This window comes from Rhodnius prolixus, unplaced genomic scaffold (genome assembly GCF_049639745.1).
Source record: "Rhodnius prolixus isolate KJV_2025 unplaced genomic scaffold, Rpr scaffold_8, whole genome shotgun sequence".
Lineage (NCBI taxonomy): Eukaryota > Metazoa > Arthropoda > Insecta > Hemiptera > Reduviidae > Rhodnius > Rhodnius prolixus.
Window position 1 is genome coordinate 14,662,609 of NW_027411593.1, and position 14,030 is coordinate 14,676,638.

At 32.0% G+C, this 14,030-nt stretch overlaps 1 protein-coding gene across 8 annotated transcripts in view; it reads right to left on the reverse strand.

The window, feature by feature from the left end:
* Positions 1-14,030, reverse strand: part of LOC141451553 (protein Aster-B-like) — a 177,468-nt gene that overhangs the window by 106,865 nt on the left and 56,573 nt on the right. For 5 of the 8 annotated variants that reach the window (XM_074123022.1, XM_074123021.1, XM_074123019.1 and 2 more), the window contains one exon: positions 109-482. The exons of the other annotated variants lie outside the window; for them this stretch is intronic. In XM_074123022.1, coding sequence (XP_073979123.1) covers positions 109-230 — 122 coding nt within the window. In that variant the 5' untranslated portion in view covers positions 231-482. The remainder of the gene's footprint in view (positions 1-108; positions 483-14,030) is intronic. 8 annotated transcript variants of the gene reach the window in all.

Below are 14,030 nucleotides of genomic sequence, written 5' to 3' on the forward strand. Positions count from 1 at the left end.
ATATTGAATAATGTTTGAGACAGATGATATTTAAACAATTTAAAAAGCACTAGTTACACAAACAAGCTCCTGAAAAAAGAAATTAAAAAAAAGAAAAAAGATAAGTACCTTTTTCTCCTGAGCACTCCGAAGAAATATTTTTCTTTCTTTTTATACGCTGGCACGGGCGGCTGTTTGATCCTTACGGTCGTATATCCTTGGACTAGACACATGATCTCTGGATGGACCATAATGGTTATAATTTATCACCACCAGACAGCAACACGTGCACAATATTTTGATACAAAAAAAAAATAGGAAGAATTTTGGGAAAACTAGGGTAAGCAGTAAATCACAGCCAAAGTTGTCCACTTTTAAAGCCAAAACTTAATTAGAAATCACCATTTGATATCACTCAAGTTTCCATATATCCTCAGGCTTATCTCCATACTTCGAAGCCTTGAAATTTATCCGGCATTTTATTTGTTTTACTGTTCTCCATTCTAAAAGAATAAAAGAAAAAAAACAAAACTAAAATGAAGAAAATCTAAACTTCTTTTGTTTAAAAAACTTAAATTAAATTAAAAAATAAAGTAAATACGGAAAAATTGTTCTTTTCTATTAAAGAACCCAAATCTGTGAATAAAAACTTGGCTCAAGTACAAATTGTAATGCCATAATGAATCCTAAGGATTAATAACAATTAATCCTTTGTTCAACAAATTACCCAGAATGCTATTCATTAGCCTCACATCTTTTTATGGGCTCCATAATAAAATCAGACAAAATTTTTAAGCAAATAAATTTTACCAACATGCGTGCTACGAAGAGTAGATATTCTATTACACCTTTATAGTTGTTATTAATACAAAAAATAAAATAAGGTAATAGATTCTTAAGTTTGCAAGAATATAATTAATTTAAAACAAAAAATAATAATAATAATTATAGGCAAAAAGAATGATGTGTAGATGGAGATGTACAGGACGGGTTCGTTCATTCAACCCGTTTTCTGAAATTAAAAACAACGGTAAGAAAAGATTCTTAGAGACTTCCACAATTAACGCTTAAATTTGCTCTTCTCCTGCATTTTAATAGTTGGTTATCTACATAGGACAGCGGTTCCCAACCTGGGGTACGCGAAAGATTGTTTAGGGGTACGCAAAAAAAAAAGTTATGGCCGAAAATATAAAAATTATACAGATATATTATTAATGAGAAAAAAATTATATAATAAATGATTCCTACAACTTAATTACAAAATTATTATAATAAAACTGAATAACATATAAATTGACAAGAATTAGATACTCATTCGATACTGCAGTATGCTTTCTGTCATTAACGATTCCTTTTAAAATTATTGTATAAATTATATTTTATATTTACGAGTATTTGTCTTTAAATATTTTTTAAAAGTAAATATATTTGTATACCAAAAATTATTAAATGATTTCTTGAAAATGTAAAAATTCGAAAACATTTTGCTTTAGTTTTGACTAAGATTACACATGGCCCGCATATAATTTACTTCTTTATTAACGCTTTGCTCTTTCAATTTACGACCCCTGCAATAGTTATTGGTTTGAAATGTTTACCTATTCATAAATAATACGAGGGTCGTTTGAAAAGTCCGTGCAAAGTCAGAGAGATAGCACTACTGGCGCGTATCGAGGTTATGTTTAGTTAGTAGCATCTCTTGGAAGAACACACACCAAGTTTCAGCCAGATCGGTCTATTTCTTTGTGTTTGGCATTCGTTTGAATCGAGGAAGTCGAGTGATTTTCAAAAAATGGACGAAAAAGAATTTCGTGTGTTGATTAAACACTACTTTATGAAAGGCAAAACGCCTCAGGAGACTAAAGAGAAGCTTGACAAACATTATGGTGACTCTGCACCTTCGATTAGAACAGTTTATAAGTGGTTTCAAAATTATCGGAGTGGCCATATGGGCACAAGTGACGCTGAACGTTCTGGACGCCTTGTTGAGGTTACTACACCAGAAATCATTGATAAAATCCATGATATGGTGATGGATGACAGAAGAGTGAAGGTGCGTGAGATTGCTAGTGCTGTGGGCATCTCGAATGAACGGGTACATAATATTTTGCATCAACATTTGGACATGACAAAGCTATCCGCAAGATGGGTGCCGCGATCGCTCACGCTTGACCAAAAACGAAATCGTGTGAAGTGTTGCAAGGACGGTTTGCGGCTGTTCCAGAAGAATCCGCAGGACTTTAAGCGTCGTTTCGTCACTGTGCATGAAACATGGATACATCACTACATTCCTGAGACCAAAGAACAATCTAAACAATGGGTTACCAAGAGGGAATCTGCGCCAAAAAAGGCAAAGAGCGTTCCTTCGGCCGGAAAGATTATGGCGACTGTCTTTTGGGATTCGCAAGGAATAATCCTCATCGACTATCTGGAAAAGGGTTAAACTATTACAGGTGCATATTATTCATCGTTATTGGACCGTTTGAAAACCGAGCCGCAAGAAAAACGCCTACGATCGGCCCACAAAAAAGTCCTTTTCCATCACGACAACACACCAGCTCACACCTCAGCAGTTGTGGTCACAAAATTAATGGAAATAGGGTTCCAACTCGTTTCGCATCCCCCCTATTCAACAGACTTGGCTCCCTCGGACTACTATTTGTTCCCCAATATGAAGAAATGGCTGGCGGGAAAAAGATTTTATTCAAAACGAATGGCTATTTTTCAGACTTGGACAAATCCTATTATTCGGAAGAGATCAACAAACTAGAGCAGCGTTGGATGAAGTGTATAAGCCTAAAAGGAGACTATGTTGAAAAATAAAAAAGGTTTACCCCAAAAAATTAAGTAGTTTTTATTTTTGCACGGACTTTTCAAACGACCCTTATGTACATGTTCTTTACAAGACACATTATATTCAGATTGTTTTGCTGTTAATTTAAAGTTACAATACGTAAAATCAAAAATACGATTATTTATTTTATATATATATATATATATATATATATATATATATAATATAAATGTTAGGGGTGCACACTTAGGAAGCAATTAGGTAAAGGGGTACACTAATGAAAAAAGAATGGGAACCGCTGATCTAGGAGAAAATGAAGTAATAATAATGAAACTATTTCATTTATTACAAAAACATAGACTATTTTGCAATTCTTTACTTATTTTATATTAGTCAATGTAAAGCAATCATTATTAACTTGGTAACTCGATAACTCGGTAACCGTGCTGAACTGTCTGGTTACTGTCTCATTATGCTTTTTGTCCTGAGCACCCAGACAACATGTACCAAAACTGAATGTCCATCTAGGCTGTCTTACCCTGCCTTGAATTAACTTCTTAGGACTTGATAGCCAATCGAGCCAGGTATTATTAGTTTATTTATAATTTAAATAAAACACTATTGGCATTAACTATTGGGTCTGCAATATTGGTTTTATCGTTGCAAGAGTGTTTCCTTTTATTATAACCGATTTCTTTAGGTTTATCTGGTTTAAAATTGATCTTAACAATTTAATAACTTAAATGATTGGTAGCTTATCAACTTTGTTTGCAGAATTTCGATTTGAAATTAAAAAGGGTTTCTATCGCATATTACACAGTTAGTCTACGTCTGATAAAACTCGAAAACTGATAATACAAATATTTAAAAGATAAAAATAATGTTTACTAATAAAAGACAAAACGAATGGTAGGAATTTAAAAAAAAACTTTTATAAGAAGAACTCCCCCAATTCTCGAATACTTGTTAAAATGAAAAACAATCTCTGATGGTGGGTGTAAATCCGTTATCCATTCAATATGCACGGTATGACGCATACAAATTATCGATTACTTGTCTAAATATCTATCGTAATTGTGCTCATTTATTTTCAATTTTAAACGCAAATTACTAATTCAAGTTCGCTACATCCTGTAAATTTTATTCTGGTCAGCAAAGGACGTATATTGAATAATTTAAACACAATGATATAAAATAATATGAGACAATGGAATTTAAAACAAATATCAAAAAATTCTATTGACGTCAACGCTGATTGTAACAAGAAATTATATCAACAGGTTAATTTGATTATTTCAATTTTCTGAGTGCAATGGATAAGTATGATGTTAGTTTTTGGAAACTTTAATTAAAACAATACCAATAGGTGAACGTATGTTTTTGCTCCGATAATAATTAATTATTTATTTGGGCTAAGTTTAAATAGTGCGATAGCATCAAATTTCAACATCCTCTCAATCGAGAACAAAATATTATAAAAAGGGAAACGTCGCAGAAAGGCGCAACTGCATATTACAATTTGTTATCGCCCGAACGTAACTTAGCGATCTAAAATCCCTAACCAAAAATAAGGTCCCTAAAAACAACTAAACAAATTATTAATCAAACTGCACCCTACCTGAAAAATGATAAAAATAAATCAGGCTTTTGAAAAAGATATATTTGAATTAAATAATCAATCTTTGTCTAAAATTTTAAGAGAAAATAGAGCATTCTACTTTTGCTACACCAGGAGACAGCTTTACACACATAGTTAATTAATTTGAGTGAAGAAAAAAAACTTGTTGGTAGGCATGAAGCAGATGTCACCTACAAAGAAATCACCTGATTGGTCCGTAACAATGGAGAGAATCCTAGACTGGAAATGGACATCATTAAAGATGTGATCAACTTAAGATCTTCAGAGACCCATATGGACATACGGAGCAGAAGTGTGGGGCTCAACCAATCCCCCTAACTCCAAACGCCTGCAGACATTACAATCTAAAATCCTACGGAAAATCCTTAATGCTCCATACTACATTTCTAACCTTACCATACACACTGACCTTCAAATCCCCTTTGTCTCTGAACTAATAAAGTCTCGTTATCGCAAATTTCACAGCCTCCTAGCTCTCCATCCTAATCCTATTGTACAACAACTCTCCTCTCCTCACCTTCCCGACAATCCTCCTCGTCGCTTGTAGCGAAAATGGCCTAGAGATCTGTTGTGATTAAATCATTGTGAAAAAGTTTCACCAGTGGGTGATTGCTCTAACCATGACATTACAAGGGAACTGAACCAGTAAGACAAATCTACTTGATGCAACATTTGTTGCAATAGTAAATATACAAATAAAGTGGGGGGAAAAAAACCTTCAGAATGCAGCCTAGACTCCAGGAAGACAAGAAAGACTTCTGCGAGGACAACCAGTATACTGCATTGTCTTTAATGAAGCGATCCAAGCATTGGGAAAATAGAGAACATTGTGAAAGCCTATTTACGACTAAAACCATTCTTAGGGCGTCCAGCGTTCTTCTAGACGCCTCTATGCAAAAGATTGTAAATCCCATCTACAGATTTTAATGAATAATGCATATTATATAAGGCGTACGACTCCATCTGGTTAGGGGATGTCTTTACAAATAAATGAAAGTAAAAAACAAAATATACTGTAGATAAACAATAGTATTAATAATAATACAGAGCGATAACAACGCTATCTATTTTTTTTTTCTAGAAAACTAAAAGCACATTTAAGTCAAGGACTAAACAAAAAAAAAAATTGACTTAAAAGTATGTCATTAGTAATTCTAGTCAAAAAAAAGTTCCCAAAATATGGGTTAGAAACTGGGTTAATGAAAGCCAAAATGAAATGCGTAATATTTGCATTCTTTATAATTAGGAAATAATTGACTTTATCATACAAATAAAACCGTTTATCTCAATTGTAGTATATACAAATAAACCAAACAATTAAAAAATAACTATCCTAGCTACTAGTATGTTATAGAATTGGCTCCTAGAACAATTTTTCAGTCGAACTGTTTAGATGAACAACAAATATTTAAAATAACTATTACACATCAAAGTTTAATGGTTTCTGTGTTTAAAAAAAAAAAAAACTAACAGTTCTTTCACGCTAACTCAAAAAATATTGGTAAACTATTTCTGTGCTCAAAAAAAGTTGGCCTATAATGTACTAACACATTACTCTTTGCTATTTTTACTACGTCTTATAATTAGAAAGTGGAAGTGTGGTGATCCATTTTGAGATTACAGTACAAAACAGTCATTTATGTTCGATTAAGGAGGGTTGAATATTTCGTATATAAAATTCCTCAACCAGATTTCCTGAAAAAATTGCTTATTATTATTATTACTAATTTTTTTAGATTTTCCCAAAACGGTGGGTAGGGAGATCAGTGGATAAGTTCCCCTTTATTCTGCCAAAACAGTGGAAATTATAATGCACAGTCATACCAATCGCAAATAAATCAAAATCGCCAATGAAAAGATAAAGTAACTTCAACACTATATGGTGGCTTTGAATTCAAAAAAATTTAGTAATTCACTGGGTATTATCTGCAAAAGGTTTTTTGAAGAAAATGAATGCTGAACGCAAAATTGAATTGAACCGATAGAATTTCGTTTAGATATAATTAAATTAAAAATCATAAAAAGTTTAAATACAATCTGATACTACTTGGCTGTCATACAATCTAGTTCGGAAAATTAAAAAAAATTACTATAACCTTTTTCCGCAAGAGGTTATTTTTTTAACTAAATTGTAATGTTATAATTTGATGTAAATAGAATTTTATAAGAAGAAAAACGAAAACTGCGTATTATTTCTTTAGACTAAATATTTAAAAAATAGAATAATTCGTGTAAAATGCATAGGTAAACACACGTAGAAAAAAGAAAAATTATTTATAAATACGAGGGTCGTTTGAAAAGTCCGTGCAAAGTCAGAGAGATAGCACTACTGGCGCGTATCGAGGTTATGTTTAGTTAGTAGCATCTCTTGGAAGAACACACACCAAGTTTCAGCCAGATCGGTCTATTTCTTTGTGTTTGGCATTCGTTTGAATCGAGGAAGTCGAGTGATTTTCAAAAAATGGACGAAAAAGAATTTCGTGTGTTGATTAAACACTACTTTATGAAAGGCAAAACGCCTCAGGAGACTAAAGAGAAGCTTGATAAACATTATGGTGACTCTGCACCTTCGATTAGAACAGTTTATAAGTGGTTTCAAAATTTCTGGACGCCCTGTTGAGGTTACTACTCCAGAAATCATTGATAAAATCCATGATATGGTGATGGATGACAGAAGAGTGAAGGTGCGTGAGATTGCTAGTGCTGTGGGCATCTCGAATGAACGGGTACATAATATTTTGCATCAACATTTGGACATGACAAAGCTATCCTCAAGATGGGTGCCGCGATTGCTCACGCTTGACCAAAAACGAAATCGTGTGAAGTGTTGCAAGGACGGTTTGCAGCTGTTCCAGAAGAATCCGCAGGACATTAAGCGTCGTTTCGTCACTGTGAATGAAACATGGATACATCACTACACTCCTGAGACCAAAGAACAATCTAAACAATGGGTTACCAAGGGGGAATATGCGCGACCACAACTGCTGAGATGTGAGCTGGTGCGTTGTCGTGATGGAAAAGGACTTTTTTGTGGGCCAATCGTGGGCGTTTTTCTTGCAGCTCGGTTTTCAAACGGTCCAATAACGATGAATAATATGCACCTGTAATAGTTTTACCCTTTTCCAGATAGTCGATGAGGATTATTCCTTGCGAATCCCAAAAAACAGTCGCCATAATCTTTCCGGCCGAAGGAACGGTCTTCGCCTTTTTTGGCGCTAATGGAAATAGGGTTCTAACTCGTTTCGCATCCCCCCTATTCTCCAGACTTGGCTCCCTCTGACTACTATCTGTTCCCCAATATGAAAAAATGGCTGGCGGGAAAAAGATTTTATTCAAACGAGGAGGTGATTGCAGAAACGAATGGCTATTTTTCAGACTTGGACAAATCCTATTATTCGGAAGGGATCAACAAACTAGAGCAGCGTTGGACGAAGTGTATAAGCCTAAAAGGACACTATGTTGAAAAATAAAAAAGGTTTACCCCAAAAAATTAAGTAGTTTTTATTTTTGCACGAACTTTTCAAAGACCCTCGTACTACTTGGCTGTCATACAATCTAGTTCGGAAAATTATAAAAATTACTAGTATAACCTTTTTCCGCAAGAGGTTATATTTTTAACTAAATTGTAATGTTATAATTTGATGTAAATAGAATTTTATAAGAAGAAAAACGAAAACTGCGTATTATTTCTTTAGACTAAATATTTAAAAAATAGAATAATTCGTGTAAAATGCATAGGTAAACACACGTAGAAAAAAGAAAAATTATTTATAAATATGTAACAAATCTTTTTGAAGGTTACAGCTTTATTTAGAGAATTATAATTTTTAGTGATTAGTGTATCTATTTTCTAAAGAAACAGACTACCCACACCAAAATATAAAAATAAAAAACGTTTTAATTATGTAGTAGGACTAAAGATTTTTGTATTGTATTTGAGATTATTTAACCCAAACATGGACATTCACAATCTAGAGTGAACCCACACAACTAACTTCCACCGTGGCTAACGTAATTAAATTTTCTTAAGACTTTTTTTTTTGGTTTTTAAATAAAGTGGCTTCATTATAAAAAAGACTATTCTGAAGCAGGAAGTGTGATTTTCCTAGATTCTTCTTACAGAAGATCTAAAAATCATTGTATTCTGACAGAAGAATTTATAAGACTACAATAAGTAAAGTCCGAGATAAACAAAAGAAATCAATTGTGATCACTAGACTATTACAGCGTGCTCGAAAAGACTAAGGATGCACTTCTAGTGAACAAATATGACTTATGCTCATTCCATTCTTAGTATTAATTCAGGTATTCGAAACTTCCTTCCATTTTGGCAGTGCAGACAAACTATGGAGGGCTTCAGACAACTTCTGGTACCCTAATCCTATGCCAACACTTTTCCAACTCCCAACACCTTAAAATCCTGCTCCAAGTCATTCTTTCAACACAGTCCCAGTCCTATGTATAACTTTTTACATAGGTTCCAATATTACTGAAATTTTTTTCCAAGTTGTCAAGCCACAATTGTCCATTTTTATTTGTTAATAAGTTTCACTTTATCTCCAGGTTGTTTTCTTTACCAACAAATTTTAAACAAGAATGCATCACAGGAAAAAGAGATGAAAGGCGCCAAAGAAGCTGAGTGGTTAGAGACGCGGTTCGCGAAGCCAGAATTGTAGTTTTGGGTTCGATCCCCATTCACGGCCTCGCATTTTATTTAGTGGTACAAAAGAAAATACTATAGTAAAGTATGTTAGCTACCCTGCCACTGTCCATGACACCCGATCGGTGGCTGGACGTAGAGATTGACTGAAATTTACTGATTGTCTACTTTTACAAATAAATAATTTAAATAAATTGAAAATAAGAATACAACGATGATTCAGATGGATGGATAGATTTACACATTAGCAAGTTGTGCCCCAGCTTGACTTTAAAATTGAAATATAAAAGATGGAATACTTAAGTGGGTAAATAGAATACGAACTTTGAGAAAAATATGAGAACTATTTTGACGGTCCAAACTTCAAATCAAGAGCGACAATTACCAAAACGGAGTACCAAGTATGAACTATCTAAGAACTTCACTGTTTAAAGAAAAACTGTTTTATAATAGACACCGAATGGTAGAGAATACATTCCTCTATAACTGACATAAATCGCAATGTTTTAATAGACATAGTTAACGAGATATAGAAGGTTAAATTTTGGTGGTTTTGCAACTAGTTGAAATTTCAATCCATTTTTTCTCCCTTTCTACTGCACAGATTTTAATGAATTATATACCGAATTGTAGAGAATACATTCCTCTATAACTGACATAAATCGCATTGTTTTAATAGACATAGTTAACGAGATATAGAAGGTTAAATTTTGGTGGTTTTGCAACTAGTTGAAATTTCAATCCATTTTTTCTTCCTTTCTACTGCACAGATTTTAATGAATTATATACCGAATTTAGAGAATACATTCCTCTATAACTGACATAAATCGCATTGTTTTAATAGACATAGTTAAAGAGATATAATAGAAGGTTAAATTTTGGTGGTTTTGCAACTAGTTGAAAATTCAATCCATTTTTTCTCCCTTCCTACAGCACAGATTCTAATGAATTTTATACCGAATGGTAGAGAATACATTCCTCTATAACTGACATAAATCGCATTGTTTTAATAGACATAGTTAACGAGATATAGAAGGTTAAATTTTGGTGGTTTTGCAACTAGTTGAAATTTTAATCCATTTTTTCTCCCTTCCTACTGCACAGATTCTAATGAATTATATACCGAATTGTAGAGAATACATTCCTCTATAACTAACATAAATCGCAATGTTTTAATAGACATAGTTAACGAGATATAGGTTAAATTTTGGTAGTTTTGCAACTAGTTGAAATTTCAATCCATTTTTTCTCCCTTCCTACAGCACAGATTCTAATGAATTTTATACCGAATGGTAGAGAATACATTCCTCTATAACTGACATAAATCGCATTCTTTTAATAGACATAGTTAACGAGATATAGAAGGTTAAATTTTGGTGGTTTTGCAACTAGTTGAAATTTCAATCCATTTTTTCTCCCTTCCTACAGCACAGATTCTAATGAATTTTATACCGAATGGTAGAGAATACATTCCTCTATAACTGACATAAACCGCATTGTTTTAATAGACATAGTTAAAGAGATATAATAGAAGGTTAAATTTTGGTGGTTTTGCAACTAGTTGAAATTTCAATCCATTTTTTCTCCCTTTCTACTGCACAGATTATAATGAATTATATACCGAATTGTAGAGAATACATTCCTCTATAACTGACATAAATCGCATTGTTTTAATAGACATAGTTAACGAGATATAGAAGGTTAAATTTTGGTGGTTTTGCAACTAGTTGAAATTTAAATCCATTTTTTCTCCCTTTCTACTGCACAGATTTTAATGAATTATATACCGAATTGTAGAGAATACATTCCTCTATAACTGACATAAATCGCATTCTTTTAATAGACATAGTTAACGAGATATAGAAGGTTAAATTTTGGTGGTTTTGCAACTAGTTGAAATTTAAATCCATTTTTTCTCCCTTTCTACTGCACAGATTTTAATGAATTATATACCGAATTGTAGAGAATACATTCCTCTATAACTGACATAAATCGCATTGTTTTAATAGACATAGTTAACGAGATATAGAAGGTTAAATTTTGGTGGTTTTGCAACTAGTTGAAATTTAAATCCATTTTTTCTCCCTTTCTACTGCACAGACTTTAATGAATTATATACCGAATTGTAGAGAATACATTCCTCTATAACTGACATAAATCGCATTCTTTTAATAGACATAGTTAACGAGATATAGAAGGTTAAATTTTGGTGGTTTTGCAACTAGTTGAAATTTAAATCCATTTTTTCTCCCTTTCTACTGCACAGACTTTAATGAATTATATACCGAATTGTAGAGAATACATTCCTCTATAACTGACATAAATCGCATTCTTTTAATAGACATAGTTAACGAGATATAGAAGGTTAAATTTTGGTGGTTTTGCAACTAGTTGAAAATTCAATCCATTTTTTCTCCCTTCCTACAGCACAGATTCTAATGAATTTTATACCGAATGGTAGAGAATACATTCCTCTATAACTGACATAAATCGCATTGTTTTAATAGACATAGTTAACGAGATATAGAAGGTTAAATTTTGGTGGTTTTGCAACTAGTTGAAATTTAAATCCATTTTTTCTCCCTTTCTACTGCACAGATTCTAATGAATTTTATACCGAATGGTAGAGAATACATTCCTCTATAACTGACATAAATCGCATTGTTTTAAAAGACATAGTTAACGAGATATAGAAGGTTAAATTTTGGTGGTTTTGCAACTGGTTGAAATTTCAATCCATTTTTTCTCCCTTTCTACTGCACAGATTTTAATGAATTATATACCGAATTGTAGAGAATACATTCCTCTATAACTGACATAAATCGCATTGTTTTAATAGACATAGTTAACGAGATATAGAAGGTTAAATTTTGGTGGTTTTGCAACTAGTTGAAATTTAAATCCATTTTTTCTCCCTTTCTACTGCACAGATTTTAATGAATTATATACCAAATTGTAGAGAATACATTCCTCTATAACTGACATAAATCGCATTGTTTTAATAGACATAGTTAACGAGATATAGAAGGTTAAATTTTGGTGGTTTTGCAACTAGTTGAAATTTAAATCCATTTTTTCTCCCTTTCTACTGCACAGATTTTAATGAATTATATACCGAATTGTAGAGAATACATTCCTCTATAACTGACATAAATCGCATTGTTTTAATAGACATAGTTAACGAGATATAGAAGGTTAAATTTTGGTGGTTTTGCAACTAGTTGAAAATTCAATCCATTTTTTCTCCCTTCCTACAGCACAGATTCTAATGAATTTTATACCGAATGGTAGAGAATACATTCCTCTATAACTGACATAAATCGCATTGTTTTAATAGACATAGTTAACGAGATATAGAAGGTTAAATTTTGGTGGTTTTGCAACTAGTTGAAATTTAAATCCATTTTTTCTCCCTTTCTACTGCACAGATTCTAATGAATTTTATACCGAATGGTAGAGAATACATTCCTCTATAACTGACATAAATCGCATTGTTTTAAAAGACATAGTTAACGAGATATAGAAGGTTAAATTTTGGTGGTTTTGCAACTGGTTGAAATTTCAATCCATTTTTTCTCCCTTTCTACTGCACAGATTTTAATGAATTATATACCGAATTGTAGAGAATACATTCCTCTATAACTGACATAAATCGCATTGTTTTAATAGACATAGTTAACGAGATATAGAAGGTTAAATTTTGGTGGTTTTGCAACTAGTTGAAATTTAAATCCATTTTTTCTCCCTTTCTACTGCACAGATTTTAATGAATTATATACCAAATTGTAGAGAATACATTCCTCTATAACTGACATAAATCGCATTGTTTTAATAGACATAGTTAACGAGATATAGAAGGTTAAATTTTGGTGGTTTTGCAACTAGTTGAAATTTAAATCCATTTTTTCTCCCTTTCTACTGCACAGATTTTAATGAATTATATACCGAATTGTAGAGAATACATTCCTCTATAACTGACATAAATCGCATTGTTTTAATAGACATAGTTAACGAGATATAGAAGGTTAAATTTTGGTGGTTTTGCAACTAGTTGAAATTTCAATCCATTTTTTCTCCCTTTCTACTGCACAGATTTTAATGAATTATATACCAAATTGTAGAGAATACATTCCTCTATAACTGACATAAATCGCATTGTTTTAATAGACATAGTTAACGAGATATAGAAGATTAAATTTTGGTGATTTTACAACTGGTTGAAATTTCAATCTATTTTTTCTCCCTTTCTACTGCACAGATTTTAATGAATTTTGTACACAATTGTAGAGAATACATTCCTCTATAACTGACATAAATCGCATTGTTTTAATAGCCATAGTTAACGAGATATAGAAGGTTAAATTTTGGTGGTTTTGCAACTACTGACTCTGTAAATTGTTTTGTATTTGTAATATCCAGGTCCTGAAGAAGAAAATATATTTGTCGAAACGTTGGCAAAAAAGAGGAGTTGTTTTATTTGACCGATTCTTCGCCAATCTTGAATCATAAGTTTAGACAATGGCTTCCAGTAATAATAATAGTAGTAATAATAATAATAATATTATTAATAGTAATAATAATAAAATACTTCTTTCATGTTCAAGGGATTCGAAACATGTATTTCCGGAAAACACATCTTGAAAACCTAATACGTAATCACAGTAGTTTCTATTAAAAAGTTTGAAGAAATAAAAACTGAATAATTAAAAAAAATAAAACAAAATTAAATGACACAAAGAGAACAAAAATTAAATAATTAAAAATATGTTTAGAACAATGATTCAGATAGATGAACTAGTTATTCTTTCCAGACAAAATAAATAAGATAAATGTCGTCTCATTCTTGGTTCGACTTATTTTTACAATAAATTATTAGTTAAATAAATAAACTAAATACAAATATAGGAAGTAAAGTATTGTTTTTTCTTTATCTATAATTCAGAAGGCATTAAAGTCAT